General features: G+C 46.8%; 1 protein-coding gene and 1 long non-coding RNA gene across 14 annotated transcripts in view; both read right to left on the reverse strand.

Moving 5' to 3' along the window:
* Positions 1 to 22,155, reverse strand: part of LOC307205166 — a 246,053-nt gene that overhangs the window by 127,658 nt on the left and 96,240 nt on the right. The window lies entirely within an intron of this gene.
* HIC2 (HIC ZBTB transcriptional repressor 2) overlaps positions 8,637 to 22,155 on the reverse strand; it is a 148,454-nt gene continuing 134,935 nt past the window's right edge. For all 13 annotated transcript variants that reach the window (XM_079956800.1, XM_079956805.1, XM_079956806.1 and 10 more), the window contains one exon: positions 8,637 to 20,304. In XM_079956800.1, coding sequence (XP_079812926.1) covers positions 18,546 to 20,267 — 1,722 coding nt within the window. In that variant the 5' untranslated portion in view covers positions 20,268 to 20,304 and the 3' untranslated portion in view covers positions 8,637 to 18,545. The remainder of the gene's footprint in view (positions 20,305 to 22,155) is intronic.

Raw genomic sequence — 22,155 nt, forward strand, 5'->3', positions numbered from 1 at the left:
AAAGTAGGACCCAAGAGGCACAAAACAGAGGGAGAGAGGGGTTTTTATAAAAAAAAGAAAAGGAAAGAAAAAAGATGTATGTTTCCTTAACATAGATGGAAAACAGCTGTACGGAGGAGAAAAGGGGGAAAGGGGAGGGGGAGGAGGAAGACTGTTTTGCCAGGCAAAAAACAGTGGAAAATACAGATCAAGTTTGTGTTGTGCAATTCCTCCGTATTGGCCTCTGGCTGCGGGGGTGGAGAAGGGGAGCAGCTGCCTCTGGCCACCAGCCACTGCCAGTCAAACAAAACAATTGGATTCGGCACAGAGCCTCCGGTGACCACAAACGTCTCGGGAAACGGTTCCTAATTTCCAAAACAAGAGGCGATGGTGATGGGGGCAAGAAATGTGTGCGTACCTGGAAAAGCGCTCTCTGACCTGAAAGCCTCTTCTTCTGCTCACCGACCTAACCCTCTCCCATGGCCGACTCGAGATGCGGTGAGGGAATGCAACCTCCTTGCTGTGCTTTAAATTATCTATCACGATGTGATAGAATTGATGCTTTTGAATTATGGTGCTGGAGGAGACTCTTGAGAGTCCCATGGACTGCAAGAAGAACAAACCTATCCATTCTGAAGGAAATCAGCCCTGAGTGCTCACTGGAAGGACAGATCGTGAAGCTGAGGCTCCAATACTTTGGCCACCTCATGAGAAGAGAAGACTCCCTGGAAAAGACCCTGATGTTGGGAAAGATGGAGGGCACAAGGAGAAGGGGACGACAGAGGACGAGATGGTTGGACAGTGTTGTTGAAGCGACAAACATGAGTGTGACCGAGCTGCGGGAGGCAGTGGAAGACAGGGGTGCCTGGCATGCTCTGGTCCAGGGGGACACGAAGAGTCAGACACGGCTAAACGACTAAACAACATCATCACGATGTGTGTTAGAGCGGAGCGATGTATGGCCTTCAACACTGGGATATACCCACAACTAAACATCATGATACATCAATATATCACGATGTCTGAAATAAGGGTGTAACTATGTAGAAGTGAAAGGGGTAATGCCCCCGGAACCTGCTACTTAGGGGTCTAAAACTGATACAATTTTACTTACCTATAACATATTGTTACAAATGTTATTTTATAGTACAGAGCAACAGGAGCTGAAGGAATAATGAGAGGAACGGTAACTGGCTTCATGGTTTCCCCCATATCACAATTTATTTATACACACATACAGTGGTACCTCAGGTTACATACGCTTCAGGTTACAGACTCTGCTAACCCAGAAATAGTGCTTCAGGTTAAGAACTTTGCTTCAGGATGAGAAAAGAAATCGTGCTCCGGCGGCGCAGCGGCAGCAGGAGGCCCCCATTAGCTAAAGTGGTGCTTCAGGTTAAGAACAGTTTCAGGTTAAGTACGGACCTCCGGAACGAATTAAGTATTTAACCCGAGGTACCACTGTACATCGTGATTCACGATATATTGCCATGTTCAAAGTACTGGTTTTGCTCTATAAAGCCTTAAACCGCTCAGGACCACAGTACTTCAAGGTAGTATATGAACCTACCCGGTCCCTGAGATCATCTTCTGAGGCCCTTCTTCATGTGCCTCCTCCTTGAGAGGTCAGGAGGGTGGCAACACGAGAACGGGCCTTCTCTGCAGTGGCTCCCTGTCTGTGGAATGCTCTCCCCAGGGAAGTCCGCCTGGCACCTTCATTATACACCTTTAGGTGCCAAGCAAAAATATTCCCTTTTAACCAGGCCTTTGGTTGACCTGATTGACATCCTATGCCCTTTAAAATGTGCCTCCTTTTTGTGTATTATTGGGGGGGGTATTATTGGGTTGTTGTTTTTATTTTGATTACAGTGGTGCCCCGCAAGACGAACGCCTCGCAAGACGAAAAACCCGCTAGACGAAAGGGTTTTCCGTTTTGGAGGCGCTTCGCAAAACGAATTTCCCTATGGGCTTCCTTCGCAAGACGAAAGCCCATAGGGAAATCTCCAGGACAGCGGGGAAGCGCAGCACGTCTTCCCCACTGTCCTCGGACCTCCTCCGAAGGCTGGCGGTGGGGCGGAGAGACCTCCTCCCGCCGCCAGCCTTGGGATGGCTGTCCTGAAGACTTGCGGTGGGAGGAGGGTTTTCCTTCCCACCGCCAACTTTCAGAATGCTGTTCTGAATGTTGGCGTGGGGAGGAAAAACCCTCCTCCCACCGCAAGCCCCGGGAACAGAGGAGAAGCGCTGCGCGCCTTCCCCTCTGTTCCCTTACCTGTCCTGAAGGCTTGCGGTGGGGAGAAAAGCCCTTCTCCGCACCGCCAGCCTGGCAAGCGGTCTCCATAGGAACGCATTAATTGATTTTCAATGCATTCCTATGGGAAACCGTGCTTCGCAAGACGAAAAACTCGCAAGAAGAAAAAACTTGCGGAACGAATTAATTTCATCTTGCGAGGCACCACTGTATATATATTGTAGTGTTTTATGTTGATCTTGTTCTGTGAACCACCCCGAGACCTCCAGGTATAAGGCGGTATATTAATAATAATAATGTTGAATATTATGAAACCTTTACCATGATGTGGACTTCCTGCAGCCAATCAGAAGCCGCATTTTGGAAGTCAAACGTTCTGGAAGTTGAACGGATTTCTGGAACGGATTCTGATCGACTTCTGAGGTACGACTGTATTGCCCAGGCCTGAAAACCTGAGAAGCTGCTACTGATCTGTGTAGACAATTCTGAGGCAGATGGCCCTATCGCCTGACTCTATAAAGAAGCTTGCACCCACATCATAGCTGTCAAGTGTCCCTTATTTGAAGGGACAGTCCCTTATTCCAGGGCCATGTCCCGCTGCTGTCCCTTATTGATGGATGTCCCTTAAATGATGTCCCTTAAATTTCAAAGGAAGCAGCTCCTCTCCCTCTCTCCCTGCCGGCCAGGGAGGAGGGAGGCTCCAACTGTGTTGCTTGGCTGTGTTGCTCACCCAATAAGAAGTCTAAGAATGACTGGGGGATGGAGCTTGCATGCCTTGTGTGTGGCTGGTTAATGCAAGCTAAGGGGGTTTTTGAATGCTGGACGCCATTTTGTTGCACGTGCTGCTGCAAACTTTGCAGTGCAAAGCCAGGCCGGGGAGCCATCTTAAGTTGAGGCTGCATAGGCCTTGTGGTGCATGTGATTCAGATTCTATTCAGTTGAACCTCTGGTTACAAAGTTGGTTGGACAGTGTTCTCGAAGCTACTAGCATGAGTTTGACCAGACTGCAGGAGGACAGGAAGACTGCAGTGCCTGAAACAGGTGAGGCTGCAGGTCTCTTATTTTGGCGGCTGGTCCCTTATTTTTGACAGCTATGACCCACATGAGGAGTTCCAGAATTGGGGTATTCTTGGGCTCTGGCTTGGCAGAGTTCTCTTTGGCTGATCCCTGAAACACTCCTAGACAGGAAGCGTGAGAAAAGGCTTTCTGTTTGGGATGGGACATCACCAGAAAACAGCACCCTTCCGGGCTCTGATGCATTTCTTGCCTCTGTCCCACTGGCAAAACTCCTAGCTCCCTTCTGACACTCATTTAAACCACCAGCTCAACCAAATTCCATATTATCTCCCTTTGGATGTTCCCCGCCACGCCCAAGACCCATCACAGGGGCCTGTTGTTCTTCCTGTCCCCCTTGTGCCGATTCGCACAGTGGAATGTCGATAAGGCTCCATCTGCGGCCGTAATCCCCAAAGAGGAACCCGTTCCAAAAAGCATCTTTGAAGACATCGTGTGATACCCGCGAGCCAACCGTGACCTCATGCCGATGCCGGGAACTGGCGGGTGGGCAAGTGGGATGGAGAACCGTATACCAAAGAGGATTGTAAAATGTGGATTGTAAAAAGATGTGACTGTGAGGAGGAGGAGGAGGAGGAGAAGTCACTGGACGTTGCTCAACAGGAAAGGAAAAATACCAGCAAGGCCAAGCCGAGGAGCCTTGGGGGAAGAGAGATTTATCTGATATGGGCTGGTGGAGGGGAGGGGGTCCATCAAAGGATGGAGGGCAAGAATGCCACACTTCATACGCACACAGGCTAGACACATTGAAACTAAACAGGTCTAGGAAGAAAGCAAGCCCCGGTGTGCTATAGATCACAGGAAAAACGGGGCTGGGGAAGAGAGAAAAAAGGTCTGGGATGAAATGGCAAGGGTAGTAAATAGACTCTCTTTAAAACAGCTGACATTCCAATGCCAAGTGACTGGCGCGCTTTAGCCCTTTGTGAAATGCTTACGCAGTAAAAGACAATGAAAAAAAGAAAAACCAGGAACAGAGGCGTAGGGAGAAGAAGGTTCTGCAAATGACAGCGCCATTCTAACGTCTAGAAAATGGGGGCAGGAATTGCCGTGTTACGTGGCCTTTGAGGCTGGAACCACGTACCAGGGTGCAGAGAGCTTTTGAAGAAGCCTCCAGACTGTCTTTATTTTGCAAGAGTGATCCACACACATGCTGAGAAGTCTAGGTCTGCAGATAGGAAAGGGATGGGGGGAAATGCACTGAAAATTGCAGAATGTGTGAGTGATTATCGCGAAGGCATATAAACACCCCACAAGTAAACCAAGCAGAATGTTCATTCTCATATAACCTCCCCACAAACAATTTCGAATGAGTGCTCAATAGGGACCAGGTGCAATCTAACCAATAAATAGTAGGTCTGGAGGCGCCTGCAGTAAGGATTTGTTCCCTTGACTAGGTCAGAGTAAAACCTCCCCAAGTAATAAAGGACCCAGTGCTTCTTAGGGAACCTACCCACTCCTATTGATCTTCAGCATATTTATTTCTGATTTTCATAAGAATTCAATTTTCAAGAACATAAGAAGAGCTTGCTGCCCATCTAGTCTAGCATCCTGTTCTCACAGCGGCCAACCAGATGTCTGTGGGAAGCATGCAAGCAGGATCTGAGCATCAGAGCACTCTCCCCTCGCAGTGGCATAGCATGGGGAGGGGGGACAGGGGCAATTGCCCTGGACACAAAATTCTTAGGGGCACACAATTTCTACACCTGGTGCTGCCTCAGTACAGCTGTGCGATTCCATTGCCGGACTCTGTCGAAAACGGCTTTTCCATGCGAACCAGGAAGTGACAAATGGAACGACTCTTCTTTTCATATCTCTGCAGCTGCGATCGCTTGGGTGACGCGGACGCCATTAGGCAGCTGAATGCGCATGCGTACTCCATCCGTTTCCCTCCCTCTCATCCCCACTGCATGCAGCCCCCCATTGAAGCAACGCCAAAGCGAAGGCTTAAGATGCAGGTAAATGCACAGGAAGGATAAAGGGTGGTCGTGCGAGCGCACAGCAGTTTGTGAAGGCGGCTGTGAGGCCTATTAGGCACAGCAGCCCTGCCTGTGAGGCATTTTTTTGGGGGGTGGAGAGGCGGCCCCTGGCCGCTCCTATTAGCATCTTCCATGGGGCAAGCGCAGAACACGGTTCACAGGTCAGGGGGTGCAATACCCGCCTTGCCCCGGTCGCTGTCAACCCATGCTATGCCACTGTCCCCTGCTGGAGTTTCCAGCAACTGGCATTCAGGAGCATTGAGGCCTTTGACCATGGATGCAGAGTGCAGCCATCAAGGCTAGCAGCACACAATGGAAGGTTTGCAGCCTTCCTATTTTTGTGATGGTTATCATTTGTGTGAGAAGAGTGCCTTGCCTGCAGGGATGCTCTGAGGTCTAGAAAGGCGGGGGGGGGAGGGGCAAGCCATGGGTGACCTCCAATGCCATTCATAATCAGAGCAGTCCCATTGAAAGAAACGGTCCTGAGTAGATGAAGTGCATAGATTTCCATGGGTCTACTCATAGCAGGATTCAATCAATACAGCACCCTAGGTATCCCAGTGAAACAGTCAGGTAATTTTAGACCGGGGGTGTATGTGTTAGCGGATTTCTGTTTTCATTGTGTGGCTTTGTGTACAATAGTTGTATAAGAGCATAAGGCCAGTGGCCCATTTTGTCCAGCATCCTGTTCTCACAGTGGCCAACCAGATGCCTGTGGGAATATGCTTAGCTTCAGGGAGCTGAACAAAAGAGCAATCTTCTTTCCCCTGTGGATTCCAGCAACTGGTACTTGGAAGCATTGCTGTTTCAGGCCATAAACCACTCTGGGATCTTTTATGAATACAGTGGTACCTCTGGTTACGTACTTAATTCGTTCCGGAGGTTCGTTCTTAACCTGAAACTGTTCTTAACCTGAAGCACCACTTTAGCTAATGGGGCACCCTGCTGCCGCGGCGCCGCTGGAGCACAATTTCTGTTCTCATCCTGAAGCAAAGTTCTTAACCCGAGGTACTATTTCTGGGTTAGCGGAGTCTGTAACCTGAAGCGTATGTAACCTGAAGCGTATGTAACCCGAGGTACCACTGTATATGACTATTATTATAAATCAAATCAAACAAATACATGCAGATACACCTATAGAGGGGGAACCAGGGTGCCTGCCCTCAGCCAAACACCTTCCTTCTCCCTTCCCCAACAGCTTTTCATCCCTCTCCCCTCTCTGCCCCATTCCCCACTGTCCTTCTCTTTAACCTTGTTGGGTGAAGCACATCTCCAAGGACATATAAAGTTGATTTTCTAAACCAGGGCTGCTGACTTTGCAACCTGCCAGGAAGGGGGTTGGGCGGCGGCGGCGGCAGCGAAACAGACTAAATTCAAAGCTCCTGCAGTCGGTCACTTTAAAATATAGTCAGCCTTGCTGCTTTGGAGGGAGCAGATGGGGGGAGGGGGGGAGGAAGGGAAGCGGATGAATTTAAAGAGGCGGGGGGGGGTGCATGGCAGCATGTCAAGGATTGTTACACACAGCTGGGCTGGAAGTGAAGTGGGGAGGGGGGGGGAATGCATCTAACCAGCATTACAACACAGGAAACCATCTCTAAATATTAGGCTTGGATCTTATGCCCTTTTAGGGAATGTAAGTGGGGAATATATGACGGGAACTGCTCTGGTTTGGAAAGCAGCAAACCCAGTGGAGATGATTGGTTGGTTGGGGGGGTTGGTTGGGGGGGAGTGGTACCTATTTATCTACTTGCACTTTGACGTGCTTTCGAGCTGCTAGGTTGGCAGGAGCAAGGACCGAGTAACAGGAGCTCACCCCGTCGCGGGGATTCGAACCGTCGACCTTCTGATCGGCAAGTCCTAGGCTCTGTGGTTTAACCCACAGCGCCATCCGCTTCCCTTTTAGGGTACGGTTAGGACATCCCTATTTTAATCAGAGAAATGTTGGAGAGTATGAGCAGTGGTAAGCAAAGCTTCTGGAACAATTTATTGATTTGGAGTGTTTCTACCCCACCTACAAGCTGAAGTTCATGAGGCAGCTGGCGATGTCTTTTAAATACAGTACTAGGGGAAATGGGAAAAAGGTGTATATAAAGTGTGTCCCCCTCTCCAGTTCTTTGATGATTCAGACTGGGGTTGGATGACCATGGGCCTGACTTGACCTGATTTGGGCCCTAAATCAGAGATGTTGCACAGACCTAGGGTCCAACAGTGGTGGGGAGACAATGCCAGAAAGACTCTTTGCCTCCATCTTCTCCCATAATGGACGTCACATTTAATGTCTCCAGGTCACTTTAGTGAAAAGGAATCCAGAGCTGCCTTGACCTGCTCAGTATACAACCTGGGGTGGAACTACACACATTGGAAAAAACACTATAAATAAGTCAGAAATTGGATCGTTGTAACAAAAGATTGGGGGGGGGGGGAAACCCCTATGGAAAATCACATACAAAAATCTTCTGCTCTCTGGCGCCATCTAGTCTTGCATGTTTATAATACATTCAATTTGTTGTTTTTTGACTAATGGAGCCGAGTCCCTGAATCGTTCCAATTAAGTTTGGGATCTTTGCTTTGTCCAGACAGGATGATCAACATATTACATAATCCTACTATGTTCCCTCTTAGCTGCCTTCCCCCCTCCCCCCAAAAAGTTTTGAATCACTTTAGCCTTCCATTGAATTGTGGTATCTCTTCTCTGCATTTTTTTTTTTGGGGGGGGTTGGTAATCTGGATTTGAAATACATTCCAGAATGTGGCTTCCCGCCAGCTTTTTCATTGGAAGGAAAAGTCTAAACACTTTTCTAAGTGTTCACATGTTAGAATTCAGTGAGCCTACAATCTGCGTACCTGTGTACATAGATGTGTTGTACACTTGGGGCTACTTTCACGTAACATTCAACAAGTGCAGAGTCTGCGTACACAATACTTGATCTGTACAAAGTGTGTGTTCTTTCACACAAGATCATCTCCTTTCCTACAGACCTTTCTCAGGTGTAAGGCTAGCAGATGGGGGCCTCTTGGTAGTTTCTCCACCCTGAGAATTTGGGGTGGTCCAGGTTGACGGCATTCTCTGTGGCAGCATCTAAGTTGTGGAATTCCCTTCTCACAAAAGTACATCTTGCACCATTATTGTTTTTGCCGTATGCTGAGGAAACACTTCACCCAAGTCTGTGACACACACAAACACACAAAATTTAGAAAACCCCCAATTCTTGTGACTGTATTTGGCTTTAAACTGTTTTTTAATGTTGCATTTTACATTGTTGAGACCCACCCGGTGACTTCATGCTGGAATTAACAGAACTAATAACAAAATAAATAACAACAATATAAATGCAAGCATGCCGAGACTAAAAGAGGAATGAGATTATAATTTTCAATCAACCTTTTAATGAAAAGTTCATAAAATAACAGTTTCTCATCACTGTACATTAAGACTGCAAATTTCTGAATGCTGAGATCATATTATAATTTCTGTTTTTTTTATTTTTATTTTCCCCAATATGACACTTGAGTTGGAGCCACAGCACCCTGCAACTCTGACCTGAATTCAAGCTCTTGAAGGAAATCAACAGAACATTGCAAGAGGAACATCAGCCGTGCTGAGGGAAACATCTGGGATTTTTGGTCTGGCAGAGAGTTAAGGCTTAAACGAGGCAGGGGAGGGGGATGCACCACTGCTTTTCCCAGCTGAACTTTAAATAATAATAATTAAAAAAAAACAACCCACTAAAGCGTGGCTCTTCCTCTCCCCCTCCCCAAGGGAAGGGAAAAATCTGAATAATCCAAAGCTTGGTTTATTAATTTACGACCATTATCTTGCAACTAATAAAAGTTTTGTGTACATCCAGAATGCAAGACATATATTCCCGTTTGCTGGTAAGAGCAAAACCTATGAACTGTCTTGTTGTGACTTTTCCCACCATGCCTTGCGCTAACCTAAGCACCTTGCATTATCCCGTTTGTGATATAAGACATGGCAGTCGGTGCACCCAAACCACATGTTCAACACAGGTAGCAGAGAGAGGATGGGGCGGGGCAGAGAGAATGAGTGGGACGCCTTAAAAAAAGAAGTTCCCACCCTCCAAATCCTTTCCGAGAGTTCTAAAAGACAGTTAAGAGAAAAGAAAAGTATTGCAACATCCACTGGAGGTATGAGTGAGGTAGAAAAACGGGGAAATTATTCCCCATTAACACATGAAGCTCGGAAAGGAAGTCCGGCACACCACGGAAATCTCACTCCGGATCCTAGGAGCGTCTCCCATTGAAAGGAAAATAATTCGTTTGGAAAGCATTTCGGGAATTGTGCGTGAGAAGCCAGCCCACACCCACTCACCCCAACTGAACGCTCACGAGTACATGGGAGTGAAGGCCAGCAGGAGGGACTGAAGGACTGGGACAAAAACTCAGCGTTGCATCGAGCGAGAGGTTTAGCTAGTAGTAGTTAGGCAGGCTTCCACAACTGGGTGCCCTCCCAAGTGCTTGGGCCTGCAGATGGGAGTTGGTAGTCCGAAAAACCTAGAAGGCACCAGGTTGGAAAAGCAGCTTGTTCAATGAGTCAGTGGCTGTAAGGTTTTTGTGGTCTTCATTTTAATGTCACTGCGTATTGAATATATCTAGTTGATAGGCTTTTATTTCCTAGATGCCTGTGCAACGTACGCCTGTAGGGGTGGAAAACAGCACCCAAGGCAGCGAAATGCCGAGAGCCCGATTTCTAGGGGGTTTGCAATCTTACTGCCTTAAGACCTCGCAAAAAGGTTTGCTTTTTAAGACTCCAGGTTCAAAAGAAGTGAGCTTTACACGGCGGTGGTAGCTGGCACGTAACATTATCTCAACAACCACGTGGGTGGACAGGACCTCGGAAGAAAGAGGGGTGCTTAATGCTTCACCCCACCAGCTGTTTCCTCCTCAGCAGGTACACATCTGGAACACTGCACAGGATGGAGGGGAATCTGGAGTAGGAAAAAAGCAGGCAGATGTGCCTTCTCTGCCCTTTTAAATAAGGGGCATCCTGGTAATGGGCGGTATCCAATGCCCTTGTTCTGGCGCTACTTTGGACACATGCCATGTCATCTGTGCACTGCGTCTCTGATGTCTTCATAGGTCTTTAGACCTAGCAGGACTTGACTGAAAAGGTCCATCTTGGCCCTTAAACTGCCCCTTCCCCCAATTTCACTGAGACCCTGCTTGTCCTACTTAGAACGGCAGGGCTCTCAAGAGGCGATTTGTGGTCATTTCTCAGGCTCAGCATCCTTGCGCTGCATAATGCTTTTGCCCTGCGGAAGGAATGACAACTCTCGTCTTGAAGGCATGATGCAAGCAGGGAAAGACTGGTTGCAACTGGAATTTGTTGGGACGTGGCAGGAGACTCCCCAGTGCCTGAGCTTTAACGCAATAGCTGTGGTCCCTTTTGGCGAAAGGTTGGGCAGGTGCTATGAAATGATGGGAACGGTCCCAGATAACAAAGAAATGTTTGAGCATGTGGTAGTATGGGAACACTGCGGCCGCATCACGTCAAAAACATCCACAAGCATGGTGCATAATCCATTTTCCCCCTTTGTTAACCTATTCCCCCCACCCCTTTGCTAACCTCATCTCTATGCCAAAATATTTGACCATTATTGCTTGCACTGTAAACACTGAGGAAAAGGGAAAGACATTGGAATGGGCTGGGACATTTTCCTATCCAAGCACCAGCATGGAACATGGCTCACACTGCCTGCACCTATCTCTTTTTCTTTCTTGCCATGATAATCAAACCCTGACCACGTCCCACACCACTGCTCCACTTCAGATCATAGGTTTTGTCAGCTATCACCAAATGCCCCAGGTGTTTCCTTTTCAGGCCTGACGTTCCTGCGTTTTAGAACAGAAGTGACATGGTAAAAAATAAAAATACTGCTAACCCAGACTTTGACCTGCACTGTTCAAAATCAGTGCTTGACATCCTTGCTCACACACGCACGTGTATACATCTGCACACGCACACACGCGCACACACACACACAAACATATGAGAGAGAAAAAAAGAGGACAGGAAATCGTATAAGAATGACATTGTAACTGGAAACATTTAAATACAGCAAAACAAATCCGTCTTCTATGCAAAAAAGCTACAAAAGTCCAGTCTTTGTATTGTCTTCACAGGCTATGGTTTATGGCTATGCTGAGAGTCTCTGAGATTCTTTTTTGTTTTTTTAAGTTTTAAAACTTTTTAATACATTTTTTATTTTATTTTTACTCTTTGAAATCCTGTAGCAAAGACCCTGCGGACACATCTTTTCATCTTTTGCAAATGCTCTGAGTTTCTTTTTTTCCTTGCAAAACTGTGCATACAGAATTTTGAGAAATAAATACATTCATTACTGCACATACATATTGATACAAAAAACAACACTGTCAAATAGTGTTTGCACCATCTTTGTTAGATATTCAAGACCAGGCAAAATTAATTTGTTTGTTTTCCATCAGGCTTCTCCTGCCTCTTCTCACCCCAAAGTAGGTTTTTCTTCCCTCTCTCCGAAAAAAATAATAATGAGGTGGCTTTGGCGTTAAGTGGAAAAACAGCACTAAATTAAACAAAAAATGCCAAGTGGAGAAGTGTGTATAATTTTGGAAGGTGGGAGCTTCATAATTATAAATGTTCTTCGGTGATCATTCTCATTCTTATCTAAGATGCAAAACTAAGCATGCCTTTTTTAAAACATGGAAATACTTTTGTATGTCTTGCATTGCCTTTTTCTTTCTTCCTTTGGAAAAAAACAAGAATATACAAAGAGCACTTCCACTCGTGAGCACTACAACTTGGGATCTAGCCTACCCAGGTCACAGTCTGGCCAAACCACCAGAGAGGGAACGGAAACACAAGGTCCGTAAACAGGACAAGAAATGGCTTCTCATCTATGTTGTACATTGGGTAGCCCAGAGGCCCATGGCATTTAACACACCCCGCTGAGATAGAAAGTGGTGTGCTTCCTCTATAGTGCCCACCAGACTGCGAACTGGGTCAGGCAGACTTGCTGATTTGGAGACTTGCATGTCAACTCCCCATCCCTGCCCAAGCCTCATTGGAGTGAATTAATCCAAATCGTCAAAAGAAGAAAGAAAAAAACCAGAAAGTGGTAGGAATCTAAGCAATTTTGGCATATGCGCCCATGCATCTGAACCCAGGGAGGGCACATACCAGATAAGACTACCTCTCAAAGGTTGCCCAAGGCTGGTCTTTTGATTACTGAGCCCTTTTAATACCTGTGGACATTTCGGTACAGGACCAGCTAAGGCCCTTCCTCCTTTCTGAGGCTAATCCCCTAAGATAAAGCTACTTGTCAGAAGCTCTTTGGTGTCTTCTGAAAACATTGTGGCTCTTCAGAGTAGCCCACGGCTGGAATAAAGATATACATATATATAAATATTATATTTGGCAATTTCCCATTAGCAGGAGCTAAGAAGAACAGCAGCCCAGCTTCTCGGCTAACGTTAGGCGTCTGTTTGTCCTCCTCCAAAAGGCAGTGTCCCCCTGGTTTTCTCCATCATCTGCTGCTCCCACCATCCCCACTCAGATATGTGATTGCTGGAGGACATATCCATCCACATCCTTTATCTCCCTCTTTCCCTTTCTTACAAAACCCTTCAAATCCAGCACCATATGTATTAACCACCAATGGATGCCATTACTTCCAATGCAATGCAGCTTTAACAGATGGAAGCCCGCCTCTCTGAAATTCCCTGCTTCCTCGACGTGATCCTGTCTGTCCCTGAATTGCTTTGAATGGAAATCTCTTTCCTGTTTTCAGGGTATCAGCTAGTGAGGCCTATGTGACTCTTTCCCCCTCCGACACCTGATGCATCCGAAAAATGTGGTGGAATGCAATTACTTCCTAAACAGAGTTGGTGAGAAATACGTATATACGTATTTAATGCCCCCCCATTAAACAAAATTGTGTTAAGCCATTTGACAGCTAAACCAATGGAAAAAGCAAAGATTAATTTTGACTGGCCCCTAGATCTGTTGAGGTCTGTAACTGTAGAAGTTTATGTAAACAATGAGATAAATATATTAATATTTTTTTTCTGAGCCAAGCGAGGTTCCATACTCATTTCAAAATGTGCTTTGGTTTAAAAAATAGTTTTGTGGATTTGGGTATGAGCTATCTTTTCTTTTATTTTTAATACAACTTCTTCTACTTTATTCTTTATTTTCCTCTCCTGTTATTCCGAAAACATTCTGGATCTAAACTGACTAAAGCATATCATCAAGCTGCCAGGCCCCTGCACTTCAAAAGAAAGAAAGAAAATCCTCAGGAGGCTCGTTCTGTATCTCCAAAAAAACAAAACAAAAAACAGAACCAAAAAAATGTAATTCCTTCCCCACCCCACCCAACAAACTCTTAAAATCTTAAATATGAAACTAGTGTTTTGCCTTTTCATTAAAATACAGAAAATGCTTGATACAATACTATGTCGTACAAATGCAGTTGAGTGTTCAGACCCTCTAAATGAGCCCTGAACAGTCCCTGAAGTTTTGAGTATTATTCGGTTTTTTTTTTCATTATTATTGTCACAATTTGGAAAGAAGTCATCATTCGGTATTATATGGAACACAACTCTATACAACTACTTTCGAAAAAAAGGGGGGGGGATGAAGGGGGGGGGAGAAAAAGGAGAAACTCCCCCTCCCCATTTTTGTACAATACTCACGCTGTACACAGACTTTTTGTCATGTTAAGTGCTGAGGGGAAGAAATAAAAAATAAAATAAAAAGGAGGCTCCTTTAACAATAATTAATGAACAAAGGGGGGGGGGGGACACACACCCAACAACAAATGGGTCCTGAAAATTCCAAGATTCCAAAATTTCAAACCATTAGCAAAAGGAAACCCAAATCAAGCCTAACATCTCTACCCTCGCCCACCCCCAACTACTACTGGATGAAATAATTTTTTTTGAGGGATCATAGGATAGTTTGCTCTCCGCAACTCTTGAGCTCCTCTTTGGATAACTACAGGAGGACATTTAATAACCAAAGAGCAACTTGCTATGTATACAACCAGACAAAAGATGCAATTCCCTGCAGCACCTGCCTCCCAGAAAGAATACTTTTAAGCGCACATCTTGGCCGTCGGAAAGGGGGGAGGAAAGGAGTGGTAAAAAATGTCACAAAGTGGGAATGGGTGCTACAAAGGACTTGGTTAAGGAGCCGCTCGTAATTCACTTGCTCCTTTGGCTCAGCAAAAAAGTCTGTCGCACCTCGGACGGATCTTGACCACCAGGGCGATGCCTTGGCCGCACTAATGCAATTTTTAATCGTGGTCATTGCCAGTTGAAAGGAAAGTGCGCTGGGCGGGGAAGAGGAAAACCTTTGCACAAACTGCGGCATGGAATGGAGAGAACCGCTGTTGCTTTGTAACTGCAACAGGAAAAGCAGGGTGTGTGTGGCGAGAAAGAGTTAGGCATTCTGCTTTCTTTTCTTTTTTTTTTTTTTGGAGGGTGAGGTAGGAATAAAAAGCAGAGTGAATCTCAACTCTTGGCTTCAGATACCAGATTACTGGCTCAGGACTTGGTTCCAAAGGCATCTCAAGAGTAGAAAGGGTGGGGAAAGGGGTCTGGATAACGTGAGAAGGAAGCTGACGGGGAAGACCCGAGCCCTGTCGGTTTGCACTATTCAAAAATAAAATAAAATAAAAATCAACACCTGTGCCCTTTGGCTCCTGGGTGGGTGGGACAACCCCGGCGATCGAGGCCTTACATCCCTCAAAGTATGAATTCACAGGTGCTGGTTTAGTTTTTATCTGGCTTTGGCAAGGCATATGCACCAAATCCACCATGGATGTCTCTACGTGAATGTCTATGGTGGCTGTGCAGTACAGATCCCATATAATCTAACACCTGCAACACAACTGGGTCTGGTCTATTACATAGGGGCACTGCAATCCATTAACCTCTAGCGGGTCTTTATTATGGAGCTCCACAGTCAGCAAGGACTTTGCTTTTAATTTCATGTATGTGTGTGAGCAGCTTGGAGCACACAAAAGGATGTTAAAAAAAGAGTGGGAAAGCCTCTCCCCGCTCTGAACTCCCAAGTTGCCTACAGGGTTGAAGGTGAAGATTTACAGGCTACGTTATTTTATTTTTTTCATCGCCTCCCACAAAGCAGACTGCAGATTGAATCCAGACTTAGTCCTACTGAGGTCAGTAGGCCCATATGACTTAAGTCTGTGTCCAACCCAACGGTAGTGTTTGGTTTTTTAATAGAAAAAAAAGGAAAAGAAATGCATCTTATGATTTTTTTGGGGGTGGTGGTCTTAGAACGAATCATTCCACCACATCAGTGCTCTGTTAGCATCTCACAAAACCTACATGAAAATCAAAATGGCGACACTAGAACAAGGGAATTAGAAAGTAGCCCGACATTGCGTGAGGCAAAGTTATACGGAATGGGGAAGGAACCTTTTCTTGTAACGCGACAAGACAAAATATGGTTGCGTTTAATCTGTGGCCCTCCAAATATTTCCAGACTACACCTCCCATCACCCAATATTATTGACCTTGCTGGCTGGGAGTTGAAAGTTTAGGGATATCTGGAGGCCTTTCCTGCATGGAGGTCTGAGTGACCCAAAACACTTTATACGGTCTATTTCTTAAGAGGAAAAAAAGTGTTTTTTGGGGGGGGGGGAGGAGGGAGAAAAATAATAATGAAAGCTTATCTTTGTTTTTTATTTGAATATGCTCAACTTTTTTTCTTTTTTTTTTTTGGTCTAAACTTAAAAAGACACAAGATTTTTTTCCTTTTCTGAAGAAAAAAAAAGACATAGGGCTTCGGTGAACCCTACCAATAATAATATTAATAATATTAATAATAATAATTATAATAATAATAATAAAGAGAACAATGGTTTTGAGCAAGAAAGTTAAAGCGGAAAAAAAATGTAAACCTTACTCAATTTTAGACAGGATGATTCTAAAGGGACTGCAAAAAATGTTTTACCACCGCACTCCCCCCCCAACACACTGGGGGGCAATGGTGGTGGGGAAGCCATCGCTTTTCACAAAAAGTCACGCCAACAAAGTCAAGGGGCCACAAAATGGTGGGCGATATACTTGTCCGCTCCTCTAAAACCTATAGCAGCTGTTGGCTGTGAAGTCTTCTACAGAGGCTGTTGGAAACGTTTGCTCTTCCGAACTTTCCAACTCGTGTGTGGCGTGCGTTTTAAGATTTCCTTGACGACTACCATCGCCGCCATCATGAAAAAATACCACACACCCCGCCATCTCCCTCACCACCACCCCCTCAACGAAAAGGGAGGATATGAAACACTTTGGTTGGGCTTCCCACACACTCTTATTGCACTCTGGATCCTAGGAAAACGCCGTCTGCTACAACGCCGTTCCCTTATCCTGTCAGATGGTCACTTTTTTTGCTAATCCAGATGTGTTAAGGAAAGCAACGGACAGTAGACATTCTTTCCCCCACCCCCCACGAAAAAACAGCATCCAGGTGCAATAAAACAAAGCTGGAAAGAGCCCAGAAGCTCTTAAAGAAAAGAAAAAAAAGTTTCCTCATGGACAGAAAAATCAGTAATTTTGGTGAAAAGCCAGTGCCCCCCTACAGCACTATTCACTCGGGCTTCTGGCTTGCAATCTACCTATTGTCTTTGGCCAAGGTTTGCTTCAAAATGCTCATTTTAAATGGACTTCTTGAGGGTAGGATGAGGTGGCAAAAAAATCCCTTAAACGTTTTAATTTAGTTTCTACTTTGTACACTTACTTACGGGGGGGGGGGAGGAAGAGGGGCAGGGGGACAAAAACGCCACACCTAATATTTCACTAACCATCTTATTGTTCTCATGAATTCAAGAGGTAGCAAAGGGAACGGGCCGAACCCGTTCTTTAGTGAGGGAGAAAAAAGCTAAACACACACACACACACACACAAAAAATAAAGATGTACCTAAAGGAACTTGTAGCAATTCCAGCCTATTATCAAACCCACTCCCTGCACCCGCTCTTATGTTAAGAGTTACCTCAAAACCTTCCAGTTCCAACAATTACATAAACGTTTTAACAATTTTCTTTTTTTTCTCTTAATAAAACAAGTACCTCTAAGCAAAGAATATCCATACGAACTATTGGTTTTTTGGGGGTGGGGGGTGGGGGAGAAACATAAAAGACAACCCCTGCTCAGCTGAAGTAAATTCCCCAGGGGCACCCGACTCCCATTCAGTCATGGATAAGGTTGAAGTAAATTTAAGTAAGGTATAGGACAAAAACATGGAGGTGAAGAGGTACATGTTTGGTGTGCAACGGCTAAGTAGGCCGAACTCCATCGCTGAAAAATTATGTTGGGGTAGGGAAAAGAAAAATATGCCACCTTTCATAGACTGAAAGCATGCAAAAACTATTGAGGATTCATTAAGACTCTCCCCCATGTGAGAGACGGTCAACTGGGCCACCAACAAAATTTTCCCAATAAAAGAAATTCTGAGGCGTTTTCTGAGAAAAGAAAAAAAGACGATAATAACAACAAAACGAATTGGATTCTGTGGCAAGAAATGCTCCCACCGGTAGCTTTTAAGCTTTTAGGGGCAACAACCAATGTCAATGGTTAGGAGAGCAAGGGGTGGGAGGAAATTAAGGCCCATGGCTAGGAAAAACAGCCACAGGAACCGGAAAAGTCTGTGCGCAACATCCATCTGCATTGGGGGGGGGGGGTAGGAATAATACTTGGGTCAAGTTTTAGAAACAGAAATCCAAAGTGCTAAGAAAGGAAAGTGAGGGATGTGAAGCAGCTTACGGCCTGTCTTTCCTCCCCACCCCAATCGCAAGGATCGGCCCCTTTGGGCCGCCATTTCCAATTAGCATCAACTGGGAAGGAATTTCTTCCACCTCACCCCCCCCTTTCTCTCCACACCTTATAGGCTTATAGTTAAGCTAGATGTCCCCACAACCTTAAGCAGAGTAGTGGCATTTCTTGACCTAAACGGCAAAGAAAAAAAGAGGGGTGGGTGGGTGGCATGGGGGGAGAAAAAGGCAAATGGGGAGACAGCAGCTTCATTGTGGGCTGGCTTTTCTTTGTATATTTGGAGTTTGGGGGACGGGGAAGAGAAAGAAATAAAGCTCTGCTTGTTTGAGGCCCCCCCCATGACTGAACAGGGACGGGAACGGCCCTTATTTGTTTCTTTCTTTTTCTTTCTTTCTTTTTTTAAAGCAGCAAGTCTAGGGAAAGGTATATGTTTATGGCGGGTGGGCTCAGAGCTCATTGCAGAGTCTTTGGCTTTATGTAGGAGAGGTATGCATTCGCAGGTGGCTGATGAGATTGCGCTGCTGGGTGAACTTCCCGCCACACAGCTGACATTCGTAGGGCTTTTCCCCTGAGTGGACGCGCATATGCTCTGTCAGTCGGTACTGCCGGGTAAAGCGCATCCCGCACTCCTCGCAAGCAAAGGGCTTGAGGCCCAAGTGGCTGCGCATGTGACGCGTCATGGTGCCCCGCTGCGTGAACATCTTGCCGCAGATATTGCATGGGAAAGGCCGCGTCAGCCAGTGAGTCTTCTCGTGCTGCCGGAGAGTGGCCGGGTCTTTGTAGCTCTTCTCGCACACCGAGCATTTGAAGGGCCGCGACTCCGTGGTGTAGGGCTGGTTGGGGTTGGACAGATCCTCCGCTTCCTCCTCTTTGTCGTCGTACGTCCCTTCCTCCTTGATGTACAGGTCTTCCTCGGTGTGTTTCTCCACGTGGGCGTTCAGCTGCTCAGAACTAGGGAAGCCCTTCCCGCACGGGATGCAGACGTAAAGGTTGTCCCCAAAGGCCACCGGCTCGTAGCCTTCCTGCCGGTAGACGTAGTTGGCGCTAGTGTGCCCGCCACTCTCGCTCTCGCTCTGCCCGCTGTCATCGCTGTTCTCCTTCCCGTTCTCGACATCCTCTTTGCAGGTGAACGGCAGCTCCGACCCGTAGGCGCCCAGGCCGAGGCTCCGCTCCGCCGACTTGCACAAGGGGCCCATCAGGATCCCGTTGGGCAGTCCTTCGCTCTCCTCGCCGCCTTTGCCGCCCTCCTTCCTGTCGAAGGCGCTCTCTTTCTTGAGCCACTCCTTCTTGCGCGACGAATGGCGCAGGCTTTTCCTCTGGCTGCCTTCCGGGAGGGACTGGCGGTCTTCGCTCAAGTCCATTTCCATCGGTTCGCAGTTGTCGGGGAGGTTGGGCGCGGCTACGGCGGCAGACTCGTCAAACGATGAGGCACTGTTGGCTGCAGGGGCTGAGGCAGGTCGGGGGGAGCCACGCTGGCTTTCGCCGTGCGGCGTGTCGTCCTGGGACGGTGCCGGGGGAAGCGAGGGGCTTTTCTTGGACAGGTCGAGGCCCAGCTCCTGGTCCCCGCTGCTCCCATTCGCACTGCTGCTGCTCCCGTCTCCGCCGTTCTTGCCGATCCCCCTACTCAAGGCATGCGAGTTCTCTTGGTTGGAGCTGCTGATGAAGACCTCGTCGTCCGAGATCTTCCCCTTTGGCATCTCCTTCAAGTGAGAGCCCTTCAGCCCCTCGGCTGACCCTGAATAACGAGTGATGACTGAAGCAGTGGAAAGTCTCTGACTCCGAGGGGGTCTCCCGACGCTGGGGGCGCCGCCGGCCCTGCCAGCGAAGGATCTCCCATTGCGTTTCAGCTTCTTCCTGCAGAGGGCAGCTAGGTCGGGTAGCTGGAGGTAGCTTGCGGCCGTGAGGAGAGCATTGAAGTTCTGTTCACCAGGCTGGTCGGTCATTAAGAGCTTCCCAGTATAAATAAAGTCCAAGATTTGCCGGAACACTGTGGGGTTGACCATGTCGGTATCTAGGTTGATCAGGTTGTCGTGCAGGACGAGGGATTTGAAGTACATGCTGCTGGCTGCGAGGATATTCTTGTGGGCACGGAAGAGTGCATTTTCCACGACAATGATCACATCACAGAGGAAACCTTTGGCTCGTTGCTGGTTTAGTTGCAGCAGCAGTTGTTTGGCATGATTTGGCAGTTCCATCTCCACCTTCTCTTCCTTTCCCCGTTTACTTTATTACCTGCAAAAAAGAGAGAAGCAAACAGAATGAAACAGTGAGCCCATTGGCCACTTGCACCAGCATCTCTTACCTCAAGGAACCTGTGGCCCTCCAGATGTTGCTGGATTAAAACTGCTATCATCCCTGGCCACAGTGGCTGGTAGGGATGATAGAAACATCTGGAAGGCCACAGGTTTCCCATCCCTGTGCTACATGCATTTCAAACACTGCCCAGATTTTATTTATCTTTTTAAATACATAATTAGGTGATTTTAGGGTCCCAGTATAGAACACTGCATGTCTTGAGGGTCTCCCATCCCTGTAGGTAGTTCTCTTGCTAGTGTATTTATTTCATTTCTACCCCTCCTCTCCTCTAAGGAGCTCAAATGAGCATACATGGTAGGCCTGGGTGATACATTGCCCAGAGCCAGAGCATGGTGGTGCCTTCACCTGGCATTATATCGCGGGCAGACTTGCCTGTGCCCAACTCCCTCTTCTAATGCACAGACCTACGGTCTTCTGCATGACTAGAGGACTCAGAATGTATAAACTGCAACTATTTCAGAAAGGTTCCATTTTGCTTCCTGCGTGACAGGAAGTCAACCAGCTGAGTCTGCTATTAGAAGGCATAGCTGCTGCAACTGAAAACACATTGATCAGCGTTTACTACCTGAAGAGACAGTGATGCCAGGTGGAAGGAAAGCAGTGGGCAGCCATTTTACATCCATATGAATGAATCTAAGTGAGTGCATGTTACCATCAAGATGCAGTTGGTCCACAGCTCAGAGATTTATTCTTAACAGACAGAACAATATCCCCTGCACAAGACCAAACACTGACAGTGATTTACTAGAGACAGTTACCAGAACATAGCGGGAAATTGGCCTGCTTATAAATGCTGAGGCTAATGAACAGTAACAAACAAATCCGACCCTAATGAACCGGTTTAATTCTGAACCATCTTTGGGGCCCTGGCGGGGCTGGAAAGGCAGCATCATAAAATGTAATCAAAACCAAACCATCCAAGAATGAAACCAACCCAAGCCTCGGAGAGCCAGAATTAAGGTGCAGCAGAGAGGGGGAACTGCATTTTGCAAGACCTTTACGGTGGGTTATAAAAGGTGCTTCCCAGCCTACTGAAGCAAAGCAGGATGAAACCTCTTGTGAAACATGCACAGTGCTTCTGTATCTTCAAGTCTGCCAGCCCCCTCCCCAAGGAACGCCGCCAGGACTGCAGTATGGCAGAGTCCTGATATTAAAAATTGAAAAGATCTGCATTGATACCTAGTCAAAACCTGGGGGTTGCATATCAGAACAGCGCTCTGCAATGAACCAAAGTGAACCGTCATTACATGAACAGCATGGAAGGGCTGTAGGAGCTGGACTTTCTATCATTTCTGTCTTAGAAAAATGCCTGGGTATCATTACCAAGAGTGCTGTAGAACGACAGACCCTCCCTTTGTTCTTCCTTTACTTGCTGGAAGAAAAGGTGGGACAAACCGCCCACCCCACTCCCAAGTGAGGTGCAGAGAGAAACACATGAAAAGGGAGAATATTAACGGGGATCGCCCTCCCACAAAGGATGCTCAAGGAATTTCTCATGGGGGTGAATGCAACATTTGTGGCAGGGAAGGCAGAACAGAGGTGTGCATTTTTTTGCTGAAAGAGAGAGAAAAATGAAATGAATCAGCCCCATCTGTTTCAGTCTGTGTGGTGAACTGGGATGGGGGGCACCCACAAATCCCCCACCCCACAATGCCTCAACTGTGGAATTCTCCCCCTGAAGAGGCCCATCTGGCACATATGCTAGTACATTTTAGGCACCAGCATTTAAAAATAATGTACACTCTTTCATTGTAACATTAATAATTT

The sequence above is a fragment of the Podarcis cretensis genome (genome assembly GCF_951804945.1).
Source record: "Podarcis cretensis genome assembly, chromosome: 16".
In the NCBI taxonomy this organism is placed as follows: Eukaryota; Metazoa; Chordata; class Lepidosauria; order Squamata; family Lacertidae; genus Podarcis; species Podarcis cretensis.